The 23,448-nt window shown below is 45.3% G+C and overlaps 1 protein-coding gene across 2 annotated transcripts; it reads left to right on the top strand.

Moving 5' to 3' along the window:
• The first annotated feature begins 1,083 nt into the window (after positions 1-1,083).
• Positions 1,084-18,915, top strand: LOC306759019 (ELAV-like protein 1). 2 transcript variants are annotated; one of them, XM_079244495.1, is made up of 8 exons: positions 1,084-1,219; positions 7,347-7,408; positions 9,614-9,685; positions 9,876-10,044; positions 14,391-14,494; positions 15,007-15,160; positions 16,400-16,625; positions 18,277-18,915. In XM_079244495.1, the coding sequence occupies exons 2-8, from the start codon at positions 7,373-7,375 to the stop codon at positions 18,593-18,595; spliced, it is 1,080 nt and encodes a 359-aa protein (XP_079100621.1). In that variant the 5' UTR covers positions 1,084-1,219; positions 7,347-7,372; the 3' UTR covers positions 18,596-18,915. The 2 variants fall into 2 exon arrangements, with proteins under 2 accessions (XP_079100621.1, XP_079100622.1); XM_079244496.1 differs by lacking the exons at positions 1,084-1,219; positions 7,347-7,408; positions 9,614-9,685; positions 14,391-14,494 and having other exon boundaries at positions 9,909-10,044.
• Positions 18,916-23,448: the final 4,533 nt, after the last annotated feature.

The following is a 23,448-nucleotide window of genomic DNA, read 5'->3' as shown; positions in this document are numbered from 1 at the left end:
GTTGCAAGACAGCACACTCTCAAAAATAGAGGTACAAGATAAGGACATTTCTGTACCTATAGGTACATTTTAAAGAAATGTTCTCTCAAAAGTACAATACTGGTCTTTAAGAGACCAGAAGCACCTTCAGAGTACGAAAAAGGGTTCAAAGTGACATAAAGTACAAATTTGTACCATTTTGACCATAAGTGTACCTGCAGCATTGAAAAATGTAATGTTAATGGCTGTAATGTTACAAACTAGAGCAGAGTTGAGTGATGACAGTAGTACTACTTAACAGTCATTTACTACACCAGACAATGAAGGTCAGATGCTGCAAACTAAGTGTATGTCTGTTCAGTATTTTGAGTTTTTGAAGATTATTTCTAGATTAAAGATAAGATAATATTGCTAAGTGGAATGGACCAGACCTAATGCTGTGGAAAACATAAAAAACATAACTTGAAAAGCTGAGGATGAACTTGATAAGGTACAAAAATAGACCAGAACTGAAGGGTACAGAAATGTCTCTCAAAAGAGTACACCCCCAGCGACAAGCATTTGTACCTTTTTAGGTACAAACTGGTACCTCTATTTTTGAGTGTGCAGCGGTCCCTGCATCATCTCTCATCACAATACACAACGCAGATTTCGTAGCAAGACGGTGCAGAGTTAGACCGGTTACATAAAGGTAAGAAATGAGAAAACTTAGTTTAATATATTCTACTCATATTGTTAAAACTATTGTTGCAGCTGCTTTTGGAAGCAGCTATTAAGTTTATCAAGGAGACATCAGTCTGACAAACTAAGCCAAGTTTATTGCTTTACACTATAACTTCTGGTCATCTGGCAATTTACCCTTTAGCTGAAGGGTTAGGAGGAGGCATGTTGTGGAACTTCATCTTGCTGACAGAAATGCAGAATGTGACGAATGGCGCACTTTCTGGTCCCACTTCTTGAAGAGAGGGACCACTACTGCCAGTCCAGAGGCGTCTCTGTTTGTCTGTCTAGCAGTTCTCGCGGTTTCCAGCAGGAGGCAGCACGCAGAATCCCGTAGCACGAGAAGAAGAAGCTGAAGTCTCGCGATGCTTCCTTCCTTTGTGTGGCGCGGAGTCTAGGCACATCGGAGACACAAACGGTTAGGTTTTATCTTCCGTGTGCGGTTTAAAATTCAGCTCAACATCGACCTGCGGATCAAGACCAGAGTCCCGACTGTGTCATCTGTGCGCCACCTCAACAGGTAAGAGATGCGACGGTGGTTGGCAGCGTCAACATTAGCCGCTAGCATGCGGCTAATGTTGGCGGCTAGTGTTAGCATGTAGCTCCTGGCAGGATGAAACCTGGGTTTCCTGGGTTCTGTTGGTTCTGTTCACTCAGGTCGTCGGAACAGAACTGAACCGTTCTAAACTTAGCGCAGAAACTCCATTGTCTCTTACCTGGTTAGATGACGTCATCAGGTGAAAGAAAGATGAAACGATGGGGTCATTGTCAGAGTTTCTCCTGTCAGGCTGAGGGTTGAAATAAAGCCTAAATATAACCTCCATGAGGTTTTCTGGAGGAGGAGAGAGTGGAAAACATTTAGAACGATAGACCAGAAAGCTGCAGGCCCAGATCCAGGAGAAATAAACCCTAATAAATCCCAAATAAACCCTAATAAATCCCTAACATAACAAAGTTTTCTGGAAGGAGGAGACGGTGGAAAGGGTTTAGAAGAAAAGGCCAGAAAGCTGCAGGCTCAGATCCAGGAGAAGATGGCGGCAGCGAGGCGTCTCTGTGGTCTTTGCAGGGAAATCTCTTCATATGTGGAGAAGTTTTACAAAACATTCTTGACTTGCTGTGTTGATTTCCAGGCTCTCCAGCTGATTGTAAGAAGACTGATGTACATTTTAATAATGATTAAAATGAACCTACCTACATCAACACATGTAAGACTGTCGGTTTTAAAATCCATCAGTATATCTACTCATTGTCACGTAATTTCTGCTATGAAATGAGGAACCAAACTGGTGGAACTGTGGTTGGTAGACTAGACTGGTGGAACCGTGGTTGGTAGACTAGACTGGTGGAACCGTGGCTGGTAAACTAGACTGGTGGAACCGTGGCTGGTAAACTAGACTGGTGGAACCGTGGCTGGTGGAACCAGACTGGTGGAACCGTGGTTGGCAAACTAGACTGGTGGAACCGTGGTTGGTAAACTAGACTGGTGGAACCGTGGTTGGTAAACTAGACTGGTGGAACTGTGGTTGGTAAAGTAGACTGGTGGACCTGTGGTTGGTAAACCAGACTGGTGGAACTGTGGTTGGTAAACTATACTGGTGGAACTGTGGTTGGTAAACCAGACTGGTGGAACTGTGGTTGGTAAACTATACTGGTGGAACTGTGGTTGGTGAACCAGACTGGTGGAACTGTGGTTGGTAAACTATACTGGTGGAACTGTGGTTGGTAAACCAGACTGGTGGAACTGTGGTTGGTAAACCAGACTGGTGGAACTGTGGTTGGTAAACTATACCGGTGGAGCTGTGGTTGGTAAACTATACTGGTGGAACTGTGGTTGGTAAACTATACCGGTGGAACTGCGGTTGGTAAACTATACCGGTGGAGCTGCGGTTGGTAAACTATACTGGTGGAACTTTGGTTGGTAAACCAGACTGGTGGAACTGTGGTTGGTAAACTATACCGGTGGAGCTGTGGTTGGTAAACCAGACTGGTGGAACTGTGGTTGGTAAACTATACCGGTGGAACTGTGGTTGGTAAACTATACTGGTGGAACTGTGGCTGGTAAAGTAGACTGGTGGAACTGTGGTTGGTAAACTATACTGGTGGAACTGTGGTTGGTAAACCAGACTGGTGGAACTGTGGTTGGTAAACTATACCGGTGGAACTGTGGTTGGTAAACTATACCGGTGGAGCTGTGGTTGGTAAACTATACTGGTGGAACTGTGGTTGGTAAACTATACCGGTGGAACTGCGGTTGGTAAACTATACCGGTGGAGCTGTGGTTGGTAAACTATACTGGTGGAACTTTGGTTGGTAAACCAGACTGGTGGAACTGTGGTTGGTAAACTATACCGGTGGAGCTGTGGTTGGTAAACCAGACTGGTGGAACTGTGGTTGGTAAACTATACCGGTGGAACTGTGGTTGGTAAACTATACTGGTGGAACTGTGGCTGGTAAAGTAGACTGGTGGAACTGTGGTTGGTAAACTATACTGGTGGAACTGTGGTTGGTAAACCAGACTGGTGGAACTGTGGTTGGTAAACTATACCGGTGGAACTGTGGTTGGTAAACTATACCGGTGGAGCTGTGGTTGGTAAACTATACTGGTGGAACTGTGGTTGGTAAACTATACCGGTGGAACTGCGGTTGGTAAACTATACCGGTGGAGCTGTGGTTGGTAAACTATACTGGTGGAACTTTGGTTGGTAAACCAGACTGGTGGAACTGTGGTTGGTAAACTATACCGGTGGAGCTGTGGTTGGTAAACCAGACTGGTGGAACTGTGGTTGGTAAACTATACCGGTGGAACTGTGGTTGGTAAACTATACTGGTGGAACTGTGGTTGGTAAACCAGACTGGTGGAACTGTGGTTGGTAAACTATACCGGTGGAACTGTGGTTGGTAAACTATACTGGTGGAACTGTGGTTGGTAAACCAGACTGGTGGAACTGTGGTTGGTAAACTATACTGGTGGAACTGTGGTTGGTAAAGTAGACTGGTGGAACTGTGGTTGGTAAACCAGACTGGTGGAACTGTGGTTGGTAAACTATACTGGTGGAACTGTGGTTGGTAAACCATACTGGTGGAACTGTGGTTGGTAAACTATACTGGTGGAACTGTGGTTGGTAAACTATACTGGTGGAACTGTGGTTGGTAAACTATACTGGTGGAACTGTGGTTGGTAAACTATACTGGTGGAACTGTGGCTGGTAAAGTAGACTGGTGGAACTGTGGTTGGTAAACTATACTGGTGGAACTGTGGTTGGTAAACTATACTGGTGGAACTGTGGCTGGTAAAGTAGACTGGTGGAACTGTGGTTGGTAAACTAGACTGGTGGAACTGTGGTTGGTAAACCAGACTGGTGGAACTCTGGTTGGTAAACTATACCGGTGGAACTGTGGTTGGTAAACTATACTGGTGGAACTGTGGTTGGTAAACTATACTGGTGGAACTGTGGTTGGTAAACTAGACTGGTGGAACTGTGGTTGGTAAACTAGACTGGTAGAACTGTGGTTGGTAAAGTAGACTGGTGGACCTGTGGTTGGTAAACCAGACTGGTGGAACTGTGGTTGGTAAACTATACCGGTGGAGCTGTGGTTGGTAAACTATACTGGTGGAACTGTGGTTGGTAAACTATACCGGTGGAACTGCGGTTGGTAAACTATACCGGTGGAGCTGTGGTTGGTAAACTATACTGGTGGAACTTTGGTTGGTAAACCAGACTGGTGGAACTGTGGTTGGTAAACTATACCGGTGGAGCTGTGGTTGGTAAACCAGACTGGTGGAACTGTGGTTGGTAAACTATACCGGTGGAACTGTGGTTGGTAAACTATACTGGTGGAACTGTGGTTGGTAAACCAGACTGGTGGAACTGTGGTTGGTAAACTATACCGGTGGAACTGTGGTTGGTAAACTATACTGGTGGAACTGTGGTTGGTAAACCAGACTGGTGGAACTGTGGTTGGTAAACTATACTGGTGGAACTGTGGTTGGTAAAGTAGACTGGTGGAACTGTGGTTGGTAAACCAGACTGGTGGAACTGTGGTTGGTAAACTATACTGGTGGAACTGTGGTTGGTAAACCATACTGGTGGAACTGTGGTTGGTAAACTATACTGGTGGAACTGTGGTTGGTAAACTATACTGGTGGAACTGTGGTTGGTAAACTATACTGGTGGAACTGTGGTTGGTAAACTATACTGGTGGAACTGTGGCTGGTAAAGTAGACTGGTGGAACTGTGGTTGGTAAACTATACTGGTGGAACTGTGGTTGGTAAACTATACTGGTGGAACTGTGGCTGGTAAAGTAGACTGGTGGAACTGTGGTTGGTAAACTAGACTGGTGGAACTGTGGTTGGTAAACCAGACTGGTGGAACTCTGGTTGGTAAACTATACCGGTGGAACTGTGGTTGGTAAACTATACTGGTGGAACTGTGGTTGGTAAACTATACTGGTGGAACTGTGGTTGGTAAACTATACTGGTGGAACTGTGGTTGGTAAACTAGACTGGTGGAACTGTGGTTGGTAAACTAGACTGGTAGAACTGTGGTTGGTAAAGTAGACTGGTGGACCTGTGGTTGGTAAACCAGACTGGTGGAACTGTGGTTGGTAAACTATACTGGTGGAACTGTGGTTGGTAAACTATACTGGTGGAATTGTGGTTGGTAAACCAGACTGGTGGAACTGTGGTTGGTAAACTATACCGGTGGAACTGTGGTTGGTAAACCAGACTGGTGGAGCTGTGGTTGGTAAACCAGACTGGTGGAACTGTGGTTGGTAAACTATACCGGTGGAACTGTGGTTGGTAAACCAGACTGGTGGATCTGTGGTTGGTAAACTATACTGGTGGAACTGTGGTTGGTAAACCAGACTGGTGGAACTGTGGTTGGTAAACCAGACTGGTGGAACTGTGGTTGGTAAACTATACCGGTGGAGCTGTGGTTGGTAAACTATACTGGTGGAACTGTGGTTGGTAAACTATACCGGTGGAACTGCGGTTGGTAAACTATACCGGTGGAGCTGTGGTTGGTAAACTATACTGGTGGAACTTTGGTTGGTAAACCAGACTGGTGGAACTGTGGTTGGTAAACCAGACTGGTGGAACTGTGGTTGGTAAACTATACCGGTGGAGCTGTGGTTGGTAAACCAGACTGGTGGAACTGTGGTTGGTAAACTATACCGGTGGAACTGTGGTTGGTAAACTATACTGGTGGAACTGTGGCTGGTAAAGTAGACTGGTGGAACTGTGGTTGGTAAACTATACTGGTGGAACTGTGGTTGGTAAACCAGACTGGTGGAACTGTGGTTGGTAAACTATACCGGTGGAACTGTGGTTGGTAAACCAGACTGGTGGAACTGTGGTTGGTAAACCAGACTGGTGGAACTGTGGTTGGTAAACTATACTGGTGGAACTGTGGTTGGTAAAGTAGACTGGTGGAACTGTGGTTGGTAAACTATACTGGTGGAACTGTGGTTGGTAAACTATACCGGTGGAACTGTGGTTGGTAAACCAGACTGGTGGATCTGTGGTTGGTAAACTATACTGGTGGAACTGTGGTTGGTAAACCAGACTGGTGGAACTGTGGTTGGTAAACCAGACTGGTGGAACTGTGGTTGGTAAACTATACCGGTGGAGCTGTGGTTGGTAAACTATACTGGTGGAACTGTGGTTGGTAAACTATACCGGTGGAACTGCGGTTGGTAAACTATACCGGTGGAGCTGTGGTTGGTAAACTATACTGGTGGAACTTTGGTTGGTAAACCAGACTGGTGGAACTGTGGTTGGTAAACCAGACTGGTGGAACTGTGGTTGGTAAACTATACCGGTGGAACTGTGGTTGGTAAACTATACCGGTGGAACTGTGGTTGGTAAACTATACTGGTGGAACTGTGGTTGGTAAACCAGACTGGTGGAACTGTGGTTGGTAAACTATACTGGTGGAACTGTGGTTGGTAAACTATACTGGTGGAACTGTGGTTGGTAAACTATACCGGTAGAACTGTGGTTGGTAAACCAGACTGGTGGAACTGTGGTTGGTAAACCAGACTCGTGGAACTGTGGTTGGTAAACTATACCGGTGGAGCTGTGGTTGGTAAACTATACTGGTGGAACTTTGGTTGGTAAACCAGACTGGTGGAACTGTGGTTGGTAAACTATACCGGTGGAACTGTGGTTGGTAAACCAGACTGGTGGAACTGTGGTTGGTAAACTATACCGGTGGAACTGTGGTTGGTAAACCAGACTGGTGGAACTGTGGTTGGTAAACTATACCGGTGGAACTGTGGTTGGTAAACCAGACTGGTGGAACTGTGGTTGGTAAACTATACTGGTGGAACTGTGGTTGGTAAACCAGACTGGTGGAACTGTGGTTGGTAAACCAGACTGGTGGAACTGTGGTTGGTAAACCAGACTGGTGGAACTGTGGTTGGTAAACTATACTGGTGGAACTTTGGCTGGTAACGTAGACTTGGTTCGTCTTGTGTCAGTGTAAATAAAAAAGCTTTCTATTGGGTGAACACTTCCTTGCTGTGTAACCTGGCATTGGTTAGGACTCACCTGCATTGATGTTTCAGAAACATTTTGTCTTTATTTTGCAGGTTTGAAGATAAAAATGACTTTATTGATCTCAATCGCTATTTTTTTTTCCAGACGCAGCGAGTCACCGGATTGTCTCCATGGCAGTAAGACGAGGACACATCAGGTATCTGAAGGTTAGTCTGCTCATCAGAATGAAAGAAACCACTAAATGTCATTCCTGTCCTGTTACCATGGTGACGGTGTCTTCTGTCATCATGGTAACTGTAAATAAAGCTTTTATGAGCGATGAAGCCGTTTATAGTGGCTCTGCGTGAGGTCCATAATGGTGTCACCGCCGTGGCTTCTATTCTATTCTATTCTATTCCAGCGTCACTAGCAGACACTACTTGCATCTGGGAGTGAGAACAACTCAAGCAAACAGGAGGGGTGTTGTCGATAAGTTCTGGTCGGACTACTGGCGTCCAGTTTGACCCAGTGTTGTGCTGGGAGCAGTAAAAATGTAGGTTTTAGTTCCTGTTCGTTCCTGTAATAATCCCTCTGTTACAAACAGAAGACGTAATGTGCACGTTTGCATGCACCACAATCAGATGAAAGTTATGAGACGCTTTATGATGTTTCTGAATTATTGCAGCTTCTCACTGAATTTGTGCAGAACAGAAACTGTAACACAACAGTCATTGTGCAGCGTCAGCTGTGCCGACTGTACAGTGATCAATGATCAATATAACAACTGATCATATACAGTTGCAGTCTAAATTATTGAACCTCTGCTGCAAAGTAGTGTTACTGGTAAGATGAACAAATTAGCTGTTTGCTTTAAACATTCAACCAAGAGCCAGTTGAACAGCCCAATACAACAATGGTTTCCCCAACCATTGGTTCATCTGCGAAGCTCAGGGCACATTTTAATAACCTGTAGACAGACCTCTCCCTTCTGCTTTTACCCAGTGGAACGTTCCAGCTTTTACCCAGTGGAATGGCCCAGCTTTTACCCAGTGGAACGTTCCAGCTTTTACCCAGTGGAACGGCCCAGCTTTTACCCAGTGGAACGGCCCAGCTTTTACCCAGTGGAACGTTCCAGCTTTTACCCAGTGGAACGGCCCAGCTTTTACCCAGTGGAACGTTCCAGCTTTTACCCAGTGGAACGTTCCAGCTTTTACCCAGTGGAACGTTCCAGCTTTTACCCAGTGGAACGGCCCAGCTTTTACCCAGTGGAACGGCCCAGCTTTTACCCAGTGGAACGTTCCAGCTTTTACCCAGTGGAACGTTCCAGCTTTTACCCAGTGGAACGGCCCAGCTTTTACCCAGTGGAACGTTCCAGCTTTTACCCAGTGGAACGTTCCAGCTTTTACCCAGAGGAACGGCCCAGCTTTTACCCAGTGGAACGGCCCAGCTTTTACCCAGTGGAACGTTCCAGCTTTTACCCAGTGGAACGTTCCAGCTTTTACCCAGTGGAACGGCCCAGCTTTTACCCAGTGGAACGGCCCAGCTTTTACCCAGTGGAACGTTCCAGCTTTTACCCAGTGGAACGGCCCAGCTTTTACCCAGTGGAACGTTCCAGCTTTTACCCAGTGGAACGGCCCAGCTTTTACCCAGTGGAACGGCCCAGCTTTTACCCAGTGGAACGTTCCAGCTTTTACCCAGTGGAACGTTCCAGCTTTTACCCAGAGGAACGGCCCAGCTTTTACCCAGTGGAACGGCCCAGCTTTTACCCAGTGGAACGGCCCAGCTTTTACCCAGTGGAACGGCCCAGCTTTTACCCAGTGGAACGTTCCAGCTTTTACCCAGTGGAACGGCCCAGCTTTTACCCAGTGGAACGTTCCAGCTTTTACCCAGTGGAACGTTCCAGCTTTTACCCAGTGGAACGTTCCAGCTTTTACCCAGTGGAACGGCCCAGCTTTTACCCAGTGGAACGTTCCAGCTTTTACCCAGTGGAACGTTCTTTGTAATTTGGGCAACTAGCAAAATGGTGCTGGGGCATTAGTGTGGTCCATATGTGGCGTCTTGGCGTTGAACTGGATCATGTCTGTAATTAAAACTTCAGCATAGAGGAGGATTATTACTTTCTGTTGCCTTCAGTCATGGCGCCATGGAGCTGCATCGTTCGGCATGGAGAAGCTTCAGTGCTGATTGGCTACACAGCATGTGGCAGCCAATCAGAGGAGGCTGTAGGCAGGGCATCGTTCCACAGCTGTATTGGTGACTTCAGGCAGAGACACCGCGGTTCACGAGCCAAAGCGGCAAAAATAAACTCTTTTTATCTGCCATTGGTGGAAAGGTGGACCTCACTGCTAACAGATGAGGACATTCAGTCCAGCTCCTCCTCCAAACCTGCTCGGTTCTGTATCTGATCTGTAACACCTTACCTGTCCTTCCAGGTGTGTGAAGTCCAGACATCTCAGAGCGAAGCCAGAGACACCCAGCTCATCTCAAAAGGAGCTGCTGCAAAGGTGAGTGCTGCCTTCTGATTGGCTGCAGACACGTTACCTGCTCTGACAACTGGACCTACATCAGATCTGATCTGGATCCTGGTTACGGAATAGTCTACGTTATCCTGCCATCAGACCTTGTGCTGGTCGGGCTGCTGTGTGAGAGCCACAGGTGTGTTGATGATGTAACACGATGATGTCATGGCTTCAGGAGCTGTACGATAACGGCTACGTGGAGCAGGTGATGGAGGACGAAGACTCGCGCACCAACCTGATCGTCAACTACCTGCCTCAGAGCATGAGTCAGGACGAGCTGAGGAGCCTGTTCAGCAGCGTCGGCGAGGTGGAGTCGGCAAAACTGATCCGGGACAAAGTAGCAGGTAACTCCAGCACTGACAGAGTACTACTACTCACACAGCACGCTGTAGTACTGACCGAGTACTACTACTCACACAGCACGCTGTAGTACTGACCGAGTACTACTACTCACACAGCACGCTGTAGTACTGACCGAGTACTACTACTCACACAGCACGCTATAGTACTGACCGAGTACTACTACTCACACAGCACGCTGTAGTACTGACCGAGTACTACTACTCACACAGCACGCTGTAGTACTGACGGAGTACTACTACTCACACAGCACCGCTGTAGTACTGACCGAGTACTACTACTCACACAGCACGCTGTAGTACTGACCGAGTACTACTACTCACACAGCACGCTGTAGTACTGACCGAGTACTACTACTCACACAGCACGCTGTAGTACTGACCGAGTACTACTACTCACACAGCACGCTGTAGTACTGACCGAGTACTACTACTCACACAGCACCGCTGTAGTACTGACGGAGTACTACTACTCACACAGCACCGCTGTAGTACTGACCGAGTACTACTCGCAGTACCACCGCAGTACGTCTGTCGTAGTACTTTTTACTCCCAAACTTCAAAAACGGGTCTGCTATATTTACTTTTCCTGTGCACTACTTCAGTTTAACCAGGACAACGCTGCAGCGTTCCTGAATATCTTCAAGTGGAAAAAGCCGGCGGTATTCCTGAATGTTTCAGTAAAATAAGCAGACGGTGTTCCTGAATGTTTCAGTAAAATACGCCGGCGGCGTTCCTGAATGTTTCAGTAAAATACGCCGGCGGCGTTCCTGAATGTTTCAGTAAAATAAACCGACGTGTTCCTGAATGTTTCAGTAAAATAAACCGACGTGTTCCTGAATGTTTCAGTAAAATAAACCGACGTGTTCCTGAATGTTTCAGTAAAAGAAGCCGACGGCGTTCCTGAATGTTTCAGTAAAAGAAGCCGACGGCGTTCCTGAATGTTTCAGTAAAATACGCTGGCGGCGTTCCTGAATGTTTCAGTAAAATAAGCCAATGGCGTTCCTGAATGTTTCAGTAAAATAAGCCGACGGCGTTCCTGAATGTTTCAGTAAAATACGACGGCGGCGTTCCTGAATGTTTCAGTAAAATAAACCGACGTGTTCCTGAATGTTTCAGTAAAAGAAGCCGACGGCGTTCCTGAATGTTTCAGTAAAAGAAGCCGATGGCGTTCCTGAATGTTTCAGTAAAATACGCTGGCGGCGTTCCTGAATGTTTCAGTAAAATAAGCCGACGGCGTTCCTGAATGTTTCAGTAAAATAAACCGACGTGTTCCTGAATGTTTCAGTAAAAGAAGCCGACGGTGTTCCTGAATGTTTCAGTAAAATACGCTGGCGGCGTTCCTGAATGTTTCAGTAAAATACGCTGGCGGCGTTCCTGAATGTTTCAGTAAAATACGCTGGCGGCGTTCCTGAATGTTTCAGTAAAATACGCTGGCGGCGTTCCTGAATGTTTCAGTAAAATACGCCGGCGGCGTTCCTGAATGTTTCAGTAAAATACGCCGGCGGTGTTCCTGAATGTTTCAGTAAAAGAAGCCGACGGCGTTCCTGAATGTTTCAGTAAAATACGCCGGCGGCGTTCCTGAATGTTTCAGTAAAATACGCTGGCGGCGTTCCTGAATGTTTCAGTAAAATACGCTGGCGACGTTCCTGAATGTTTCAGTAAAATACGCTGGCGGCGTTCCTGAATGTTTCAGTAAAATACGCCGGCGGCGTTCCTGAATGTTTCAGTAAAATACGCCGGCGGCGTTCCTGAATGTTTCAGTAAAAGAAGCCGACGGCGTTCCTGAATGTTTCAGTAAAATACGCCGGCGGCGTTCCTGAATGTTTCAGTAAAATACGCCGGCAGCGTTCCTGAATGTTTCAGTAAAAGAAGCCGACGGCGTTCCTGAATGTTTCAGTAAAATACGCCGGCGTGTTTCAGTAAAATACGCTGGCGGCGTTCCTGAATGTTTCAGTAAAAGAAGCCGACGGCGTTCCTGAATGTTTCAGTAAAAGAAGCCGACGGCGTTCCTGAATGTTTCAGTAAAAGAAGCCGACGGCGTTCCTGAATGTTTCAGTAAAAGAAGCCGACGGCGTTCCTGAATGTTTCAGTAAAAGAAGCCGACGGCGTTCCTGAATGTTTCAGTAAAAGAAGCCGACGGCGTTCCTGAATGTTTCAGTAAAAGAAGCCGACGGCGTTCCTGAATGTTTCAGTAAAAGAAGCAGACGGCGTTCCTGAATGTTTCAGTAAAAGAAGCCGACGGCGTTCCTGAATGTTTCAGTAAAAGAAGCCGACGGCGTTCCTGAATGTTTCAGTAAAATACGCCGGCGGCGTTCCTGAATGTTTCAGTAAAATACGCTGGCGGCGTTCCTGAATGTTTCAGTAAAATACGCTGGCGACGTTCCTGAATGTTTCAGTAAAATACGCTGGCGGCGTTCCTGAATGTTTCAGTAAAATACGCCGGCGGCGTTCCTGAATGTTTCAGTAAAATACGCCGGCGGCGTTCCTGAATGTTTCAGTAAAAGAAGCCGACGGCGTTCCTGAATGTTTCAGTAAAATACGCCGGCGGCGTTCCTGAATGTTTCAGTAAAATACGCCGGCAGCGTTCCTGAATGTTTCAGTAAAAGAAGCCGACGGCGTTCCTGAATGTTTCAGTAAAATACGCCGGCGTGTTTCAGTAAAATACGCTGGCGGCGTTCCTGAATGTTTCAGTAAAAGAAGCCGACGGCGTTCCTGAATGTTTCAGTAAAAGAAGCCGACGGCGTTCCTGAATGTTTCAGTAAAAGAAGCCGACGGCGTTCCTGAATGTTTCAGTAAAAGAAGCCGACGGCGTTCCTGAATGTTTCAGTAAAAGAAGCCGACGGCGTTCCTGAATGTTTCAGTAAAAGAAGCCGACGGCGTTCCTGAATGTTTCAGTAAAAGAAGCCGACGGCGTTCCTGAATGTTTCAGTAAAAGAAGCAGACGGCGTTCCTGAATGTTTCAGTAAAAGAAGCCGACGGCGTTCCTGAATGTTTCAGTAAAAGAAGCCGACGGCGTTCCTGAATGTTTCAGTAAAAGAAGCCGACGGCGTTCCTGAATGTTTCAGTAAAAGAAGCCGACGGCGTTCCTGAATGTTTCAGTAAAATAAGCCGACGGTGTTCCTGATCTTAAATGGGAAAAGCTTGTGGCATCCCTGAGCATGATTTAGTTAGAGCGAGATGATCTTGCGGCATTCCCGAGGCTAATTTAGTTTTATTCTGACAAATATTCTGTTTACTTTCTCTGGGTTCTGTTCTTCAGCTGGTCTTCTAAATATTTCCACTTTATGTGTTTTTGTTTGTTTTTTTTGTTTTGTTTTTTTTTTTAAAAACTTGATTATTTTGTTTTAGAATAAATTTGTTTTGTTTTTTTTCCATCAGGACGGATGTGTTTGTTTTGTAGTGTTTCAGAATTTCATCTCCGTTCAACCAGGAGAAGATCCCAGATTTTCCAAAGTTTAATTTAACCAGGAAAAGCTTGCGGCATTCCTAATCTTTACTTTTCTTCCACTAAACAAATAAACAGTGTTTAATATTTCTGGTTTTCATGATTTCATTTTATTCGATTTCACTGTGATTTTGGAGAAATTTCCACTTCCATGTTTTGGTTTTATTCTTTTTAAACTCAGTAATTTTGTCTTTTAAGATTAATTTTTTTGTCAGGACGGATGTATTGAATAAAAGTATTGAGTTTTTTTTCCACTAGTGAATTTGTTGTAATTTAATTTAAACACCTGTATTTAAAAAGATTTGATGTTTTCCTGTTTTTCTGATATTCATGGTTTTTGTCAGATGTGAGTGAAATCAGTTTAATTCTTCAAGATGATGTAAAATCTTCCAATCACAGATATGATCGATATTTTGTTTCTATCAAAAGGAATTTTTTTTTTTTTGTAAAAAATGTTTTAATTTGCAATTGTTCATATGTTTGTTTTTCACCTTTCTTGTTTATTTTTCAGGTTTTCACGATGTTTGTAAGAGTTTATTATCCTGAAGTTTTAAATCTGAACAAATGAAGAAATCGTCGGGACATTTCCGTACAATGTTTAGTTTTGGGCCAATTTGGGGCGTTTGTGGTTTTTACCTGGCGGTTGTAGTTTTTCATTGTGGCGCTAATATGTTGATGTTGCCGGGCGGAAGACGAGCTTTCTGGGTTTGTTCAGATTGTTTTTGCAACGCTGTAAAGTCTGAGCTGAATTCTGTACTCCTATTGAACTGTTTATTTCTGGAAGACATCTGAACTCTGTGTTTTTGTTTCTTTCTGTCCAGAATCTGTAACGGCTGCAGTGGACAGTTTTGTTATTTTATTGTTTTCCTTTGTGTTTCTCTAGGCCACAGTTTAGGTTACGGCTTTGTTAACTTTGTTAACCCTAGTGATGCAGAGAGGGCTATCAGTACCCTCAATGGCCTGAGGCTACAGTCTAAAACTATCAAGGTAATGTGCCACGGGTGCTCTTTTATTTTCCTGTCTGACCTGATATTATGTTCCTTGGACAGTCGAAGGCGCTCTCACCAGCAAACTGTCTGACGGATGAAGGTATTTTTCAAACTGTCATGTTTCTGTGTTTCTGACACGTTGGCACTGATCCTGGGACTTTCTTGAGTTCAGTCAGATTATGTGCCAAACTTTTTTTTTTTTTTTTTTTTTTTTGTCAAGTAATGCTTTATTTTATTTATTTTAAAATGAACCCGAGCTTGTTTGGGTGCTTTTATATTGTTTTTTTTTTGTTTGTTTGTTTGTTTTTGTTTTTTTTGTTTTTTTGCTTGAAAAAATTCTGAATAACTGTTAATTTTATTTTTACCTATTGAATTTATTCTAAATAATGTTTTTTTATTTTAAGACTGCAACTGTGCATTTTTGTATTGAATTTATTTTTTTTTGGTCAATTTATTTTGTTTTTTGTCAGAGATTGATGATCTGAGTAATGTCTTTTCACCTCTATGTAGGTTTCATACGCCCGGCCGAGTTCAGACATGATCAAAGATGCGAATCTTTACATCAGCGGTTTGCCAAGAACATTGAGTCAGCAGGACCTCGAAGACATGTTTGCTTCCTTTGGACGAATCATCAACTCCAGAGTTCTGGTGGACCAGGCTTCTGGTAATTCACTGATGTTATCAGAGTGTATATAGAACCTTACTCCAACAAATTATTATTAATTATTTAAATGATTAAATGATTAAATTGAATGAACAAACTTAGTAATCATCCTGTTGACAGTGCCTCAATAATGCTGCGACTGAAAGTCATGGGTCAGTGGAAACTGATAACCCGGTTTAATTCACAGCTGAAGTCTTGAAATAAAACCAGACTCTTTTTCTCCAATTACGATGTATCAATAATGACTTGGCATTCCCCATTACGACACTGACATAACCACTAATCTTTAGATACAGGTAGGAAACCCAAAACCAGACCAGACATCAGTGTCTGAACCAGAACAAGCATCTGGGACCTGTTCCAGAAACCAGTTTGTGTGACAACTGAGTTTTTTAATCCTGAGTTGAGGGGAACTGAGTTTTACATTCCAGAAAGAGAGCCAGGTCTTCCCCTGCACGGTACCACAGTAACTGGTCAACTATAGGGCCGAGTCCATGTCTGCCAGTGTTCATAGAAACACTGGCAGACATGGAAAACAAACCCAAAGTAGTTACTCTGGAAATGATGTAAACACCAAACATCTAGCTGTACGTTTGATCCCGAATCGGACCCCAAAAATGAGTGAACTCATCCAACCTGTATTAACAATGCAGCAGGACGTATCTGTTTAACCCTGGCTTTCCAGCTATAGTCTGAAATAATGTCGTTTGCCGTTTTTCACTCGCTTTTTATAATTGTAAATGTTCCCGTTACCAAGTGTACAAGTGGCAAAAGTAGCACAATGCCGTGTACATCTGTTGTCTCAAGTAGCTTATCACCGGGATGTTTTTATCCTGATCAAACAAAACCAACGTTTAAGTAATTCGGTTTTACTTCCAGCCTGTGTCTCAGGATGGGAAATGTGGTCCTTGATTGTCGGAACAGACCCTCCTTTCAGCAGAAGCCTGGTAGCAAATCCCGTCATGCTGGACCCTGTTCATCCAGCAGTCTGCAGTGAAGTGCCGGTCACAGATAAAAATGCCTTAGATGTCATTGGGATGTTGAAGTAGAAAAACACCCTGTAAAATCAGTCGCTTTCAGTGGCATGGGAACTGAAGACATGCTGGAAAGCTCAGACGTGTTTATGTGATCGAGACGTTGCATACTTGCCTGAGTATTCATCACAAAAACACTGTAAAAAACTCTAAATAGCATAATAGAGCCCTTTAATGATCATCTACCATCTCATTGGCTGTTTAGGTGTGTCTCGGGGCGTGGCCTTTATCCGCTTTGATAAGAGGTCTGAGGCTGAGGATGCAGTCAAACATCTGAATGGACACACGCCTGCTGGTAGCTCTGAACCAATCACAGTCAAGTTTGCTGCCAACCCCAATCAAGCAAGGAACTCCCAGATGATGTCACAGATGTACCATGGCCAATCGCGACGCTTCGGAGGTCCAGTTCATCACCAGGCACAAAGATTCAGGTCTGTTTGACTCGCTCATCACTGAAGCAGGTCATCAGTAGGGGTGGGCAACATTGTCAAAACATACTATGATATTTTTCTAGAACATCTCCATGACGATGTTGCAGACTGTATTGATGTCCTCAGCCACACAAGAAGTCGCAGTCTTTGTGATGTTTTTGGACCGTTTGCCCGACTTGGCATAAGTTGTACTGTTACATATAGGGGCAATCAGGCTCAGAGAACTGATTCCTGATGGTAGCAACCTTTTCAGTAAAACAGGAAGCCAACATGTCTGCAGTCAGCGTGGCGGGAGGCTGAGCAGACAGTTAAAGGCTTAGAGATCCCAGCTTTCTGTGCTAGGAAACCAGCTTTGGAGCCTCCTGAGTGTCATGAGGAAGGAGGGCTGAGAATGTGACCAGGAGGTGGTCTGAGAGATGCAGGGGGGGGGACTGGCAGATCAGCTGTGGACCAGTTCCTGGTCAGGACCAGATCCATAGTGCTGCCAGCTTAGTGTGTTGGATGAGTCTGGACCGGTCTGAGACTGAAAGAGTTGAGATCCAGAAAGTCATTTCCTGTTTAGCTGATGTTTATGTCTCCATGACAACCAGTGATGTCCATCATCAGGTATGTCAGTAACATGTCCAGCTGCCTCCTGGAGGCGCTAGATGTCCAGAATGTCTGCAGTGATGCTGCAGAGACCTTTACTGCGTGATGAGCAGGTCACCATGGGACGTGGAACGGGCGTCTCGGTTCCTAAAACATGAAGCTTTACCTCTTCGGTAAAGCTTCATGTTTTAGGAACCGAGACGCCCGTTCCACGTCCTCGTCCAGCAGAGCGAGGTGTCTGGGTGAATCCTGCATCGACAGAGAGGACAGTAGGAGTAGCTGTGTCTTCTGGACGGATCCAGGTCTCAGTCAGGACCAGGACCTGACCTATCATGAACTCTGTTTTATTTACTGCAGTTCCAGAGACGGAAGGTAAGAGGATGTGGACGGCGTGCAGGACATTGGACAGGACAGGGTTTATGGATTGCGTCGTCTCTGGGAGACACGTCTCGGTGTGAAACGTATCTGACAAGGATGGGTTTGAAGCACATTGTGTACAAGTTGTGTCGTGTGTGTGTGTTCTGTGGACTCGCAGGACTTGACCTGTTGTGGTTTTGTCTGATGTGACTGCCTGACGCTTCAGCTAGCCTGAGCTGCTGACGCCGCTGATTTCACTTTGTTTCAGCCTCTTTCTGCTTTCCCTCAAGCAGTGAACAGGGAGTGTGACTGAGTTTTTACTGTAGCATGTCATGACTTGTATACCACCTGCTGGTACAGGGTCCTCATCCAATGGCACGTATAAAAAACCACTGAATCACCTGTAATGCAATATTTGGAAACGAATAATAAATCTGATTAATCTGGAGTTAACTCAGGTCTCTGGTGTGATTTAAATGTTTTGTATAACTGAATGCCATAATATGTAATATATACTGTCAGAAAAATGGAAACGATATTTAAAGAAATGCTAAGTCCCCCGCTTATCACTTTCAGATACTTCTCTGATTGGTTGAATGATGTAGAGCAGCCAGTTGGATTCATAGGCGAGATCAGGATTTAATTAAGTTTATATTTTAGGAATAAAACAACCGGCTTCAGTTATATGATTCTTTTTGTTTTTTAGATTTTCTCCAATGAGCGTCGACCACATGGGAGGAGGGGGCGGAGCCTCCGGTAGCGCATCCTCTGGTTGGTGCATCTTCATCTACAACCTGGGGCAGGATGCAGATGAGGCCATGCTCTGGCAGATGTTTGGGCCGTTCGGTGCCGTTGTCAACGTGAAAGTTATCCGAGACTTCAGCACCAGCAAGTGCAAAGGCTTCGGCTTCGTCACCATGTCAAACTACGAAGAAGCTGCCATGGCGATCCACAGCCTGAACGGGTACCGTCTAGGAGACAAAGTCCTGCAGGTGTCCTTCAAAACCAGCAAGGGACACAAGTGAAGAGCCAGTGAAGGGAGGATGGACCGTCACATTGTAGTTAAATAGTGGTTCATTTTGTGACTTTAGTGCAAGTTATTTTGTTCCCAGCATGCAGTTCTTTGTTTGCTCCCAGCTGTCATTTCCCCTGGCAGGGTGATTGACAGGTCCATTGATAGCTGTTGGTCCAAAGACACTGTGTCGACCCTCCTGAATTTATTTACATCCTATTCATCTGACACCCCCCCACACACACACACACACACACTTCTGGATTCCTCACAGATCAAGGTGAGACTCATTTTAGACCTGAGTTGTGATTGATATTTTCCATTAAAAACAAATGAGCAGCTGACTGACATGCAGCTCGGTTTCTTTTATTGTCCATCCTGACTGGAATAAACCTGTTCATGGAAACAGTTTTTATTTACTGAGTAAACAGGCCTCAGTAGTTACGTCCTGTTTGAAACAATGCCATTATTGCACAACCTTTCAAGCTGTATTGAGTTATTCGTTCATTTCAGTTTCTTTTAGTTTCCTAAATGCAAATATGTTTAAGATTTCCCAGCTGTCATCCAAAACCTCCAAAAGAGGTTTTGGATGACAAAGACCTGCAAAGACCTGCTGGTATCCAGCAGGTCTTTGTTGTTTATCTTTACAAACACCTGATCCAAATCAGTTGGTCCAACAGCTTCTTGTCAACCTCTTTATTTCAGTCAGGTGTGTTGGAGACTACAAAAACCTGCAGGACACAACTTACAAAATCGAGGACTGAAGCTTGACACCTGTGACCTAGACTGTGTTGTGTCTGCTGTTTAGCACAGGGCCAGCCTATTCCACCTGATAGATCCTTCAGGCTGACCACGCACCCTCCTCCTGATGTTATCAGTAGACCCAGCTGTGACAGAGTATGGCTCCTTTATGTTAATGGCCGTCATGGTCTGCTTTTTTTTTTTTTTTTTTTAATAATCATTGTAGCCTCCATGAGCCAACATTTTCATCTTGGTCGTCACATTGCTCAGCTGTTAGAAAAGGAATGTTTTCAGAGAATATCAGAAGGTGGTGTGTTGACAGTGTAGCAGTCTGGTAAAGGTGAACAGCTGATACATATCCAGATAAAATGTAACACATTTAAGTAAGTGATTGCACATACACTTGCCATTTCCAACATTAACAGACATGATCATTGTTATGATGGAAAGCACTTGGGCGCCAATTCATATTGCAGTTTGCAGAAGACCAGATGAGGGTGTCGGTCAGGACACAGATTAAGTACACAGCGCAGGTATCTTGTTTAACCAGGCTTAACGGCCAGGCACTTTATTATGGTCACTCAGTGTTGTAACAGTTCTGTAAATATTAACAATAAACAAGCTATCCACATCAGATAATTAAAGGAATTAACATAAACAAATACACCTACTGGACATACACATCCAGAATCGCCACCTAACAGTCAGAATCTGCACATTTTAGCATTAAAGTGGATTAGACAGGCCAACAGGGTTAGGGTTAGGGTTCGGGGTTACCATGTTTATGGTTTTTTTGCACTGGCCTACTGACTTGGGGGTTATTGTGAGTTATGGACAGATGGTAAAGAGCCAGGTTCTGGAAATGAAAGAAGAGGGAAGAAAAACAAAAAAAAAAGATTTTGGGGGGACATAAAGGCCGATATATAGGCTGCTCCATCAACTATGTTGTTGGCAAGGTGGGGTGGGCATCAGACAGCCATGCAGGCGGGCGAGGTTCGAGCCCTGGTCACGGCCAAGATTACCCACCCTGGAAAGGCCCAGCACTATCCGCCAGGGAACAAAGCTCCCGACACAGGGAGAAAAAAGAAGGGATTTGTTTTTTGAGGGGAAAAAAAGTATATATAAATATATATTTGGGGGCAGTGGGAGAGAAATAAAGGCCGATATAGAGGCTGCTAAATCAACCATGTTGTTGGCAAAATGGGGTGGGCATCAGACGGCCACGCAGGAGGGTAGAGGTTCAACCCCCCCCCCCCTCCCCCCTCTCATGGCCAAAGATGCCCACCCCAGAAAGGTCCAGCAGTGTCTGCTGGGGAACAAAGCTCCTAACACAGGGAGGAGAAAAGAAAGGAGTGTATTTTGGAGAAAAAGGCAGAAGAAGAAAAAAACCGAAGGGGGAAGAGAGGTTGTGGGGTTATTAAGGGGCCATATGGGGTGAGTGTAACCAGTGTATGAATCCAATGTCTTTCTGCTCTTTTCCGCTGTCTGATGGTCCATCTCTCATTTGATTCTAATCCAGAAATTGTGAGGTGTTCTATGGAGTGAAGCTGAAAATGATTGACGAGGGGGGTGGACAGTCGACCTTCCCTAATGTTATACAGGTGTTGTTTGAGACGGGTGAGTATGGAATGTTGGGTTTCGCCAATATAGAGTTTATTGCATGCTGTGCAGGTGATGGCATAGACTATGTTCCTGGAAGAAAGCGAGTAGGCAGCTAGTACGGGGAGGCTTTTGCCACTGTGAGAGTTGGTGATGAATTTCCTTGGGATGAATAAATGATCGAGTTGATGGTGGGGGTGTTTATGTTCTGTGAAGGCCGCATGAACTAAGATATCGTAAAGGTTGGGGTTCCTTCTGTATGCTGTGATGAACCTATGGTTATGGAAGGGTGGGTGTTTAAGTTTTAGATTCTGGAAATTATTTTTGATTGCCTTTTGAAGAGGGGTAAATCTGTGAGAAAAGGTGCTAATGAAGGGGAGGAGTCTGGGCGCTGAAACAGGTCGTGTAAGGGGAGCGTGGCTGGCCTTTCCAAGGGGGGGAATGGGAGAAGTAGGTGATATAGTAACATGGGATGGGTGAGGAGTAGGGGGGTAGGGGGAAAGATGAATGGACAAGGAGGGTAGGGGAGAGGGGGGAGAATGATAGCAGTCAGGGAAGGAGAAGAAGTTGGAGAGAGGGTTAGAGTTCGGAAGGAGGAGCGAGTGTAGGGAATGATTAGGTGTGGAAAGGGGGGGAAGGGAAGGGTTAAAGTTAGAACCAGGGGAGAGGGGGGGGGCAAGGGTCGAGGATGGTTATGCTTAGAATAGAGGAATTGGGAAAGGTTAGGGTTAGAAGGGAGGTAAGGGTTAGGGGGGTTCAAGTTACAATTGAGAGAGGTGGGCTGGGATGGAAGATGGTTGGGGTTAGGAGAAAGTGGTGGGGAAGGGTTAAGGTTAGAAAGAAGGTAAGGGTTGGGGGGCTCAGGTTAGGATTGAGGGAGGCGTGCTGGGATGGAAGATGGTTAGGGTTAGGATAGGGGAGAGGGGAAGGGTTAAGGTTAGAGGGGAGGTAAGGGTTGGGGGGCTCAGGTTAGGATTGGGTTAGGGTTGGGGTTAGTTCTTTTTTGATAAAACTCGCATAAGCACAAGTCTACTGATCAGGAATTTGGCAGAGAGGATAGTCATGGGCCCACAACGTGGGGAGCTCTGGTTCAAATCCCAAGCAGAGTAACTGAGCAGGGGAGGAGGAGCAAGAGGAAGAAGTCCTGTTTTAGAGTAGTGAAAAGAAAAAAAAAAAAAAAAAAAGAAAGGTAGCGCCTGGGGGAGGAGAGGACCTGGAATAAAAGAATAAGTGCCATTATGCAAGAATAAAAAAGCAAGCAATAATAAAATCGTCAATAGGTACTAAATATTAAAAAGCTACATAAATGTGATAAAATTAAGTGCCACAGTTGAAACATGCAAAAAAAACAAACACAAGGTATAGTGTTCTGTCCTCCCGAGTAAAACTAAAGGTGCTAAAAAAGAACAAAACAAAAAAAACCGGGGGAGCGGGGGGGAAGGTTAATATGGGGGGGGTTCTTTGGCAAAGAAATTGAGGGGGGATAAAGAGGCAGGCGGCAGCTAAATTTGTAGTACATGGAGCTTCAAGGGTTATTGAGGCCGCCTGGTGCAGTGGTCCCTAATCTATGGATCCATGTTTTCTCTGCTCTCCTCCTGCCCGCAAGTCCACCGATCATTGTGGTCTATGCCAGAAATTGAAAGGTGAGTAAGTGGATGAAGTTGAAAATGTTGAACCAAATAAGTGGTAAGTCGACCCTTCCCAATGTTGTATAGATGTTGTGATAAACCGGTGTGTACAGAGTGCTGTGTTTCACCTATGTAGAGTTTATTGCAAAGGGAACAGGTTATTGCATAAACCACATTGGTTGTGGAAATGGATAATGAACCAAAAATAGGGTAACTCTTTCTGCTATATGAATTCTGGATAACCTTACGGATGACCTTGGGGTCAGGGATGGATTGAAGGGGTGGGGAATGGTTAGGGTTAGAGAAGGGGGGCGGTAGGTCAAGAGAGTGTGTGGGGGTGGAGGAGAAAGGGAAGGAAGGTGGGAGGTTGGGGTTAGGGATGGATGGAAGGGGTGGGTTAGGGTTAGGGTTAGAGAAGGGGGGCGGTAGGTCAAGAGAGTGTGTGGGGGTGGAAGAGAAAGGGAAGGAAGGCGGGAGGTTGGGGTTGGGGTTCGAGAAGAGGGACGATGGGTCAGCAGAGTGTGTGGGAGTGGAAAAGAGAGGGAGGGGCTTAGGGTTAGGGACGGAGAAAAGGGATGGGAAATGGTTGGGGTTAGTGGAAAAGGGTGTGGAATCGTTGGGTAGTGGTTGCCTCCCCCTGGGGGGGTATGAGTGTTGTGAAGAGTTGGGAGAGAGTGGGAGCGAGTGCTGCCAAAGTGGCGTTTTTTATTTTTCGTAGAAAACGTTTGGAATAGCCTCTGTGTCTGAGGGTTAGGGTTAGGGTTAGGGTTAGGGTTAGGGTTAGGGTTAGGGGTTATTAGCTCGCCATTCATTCTCTATGTAAAATGGAAGGATTCCATTTTCCCATTGACGCCCCATTCATTCCAAATTCCAGATTCCATGTGGAATTTTCGCAATT

Source organism: Telmatherina bonti (genome assembly GCF_933228915.1).
Source record: "Telmatherina bonti genome assembly, chromosome: 8".
Lineage (NCBI taxonomy): Eukaryota > Metazoa > Chordata > Actinopteri > Atheriniformes > Telmatherinidae > Telmatherina > Telmatherina bonti.
The sequence above is the reverse complement of the archived record's forward strand: the minus strand, read 5'-3'. Positions and strand labels throughout refer to the sequence as shown.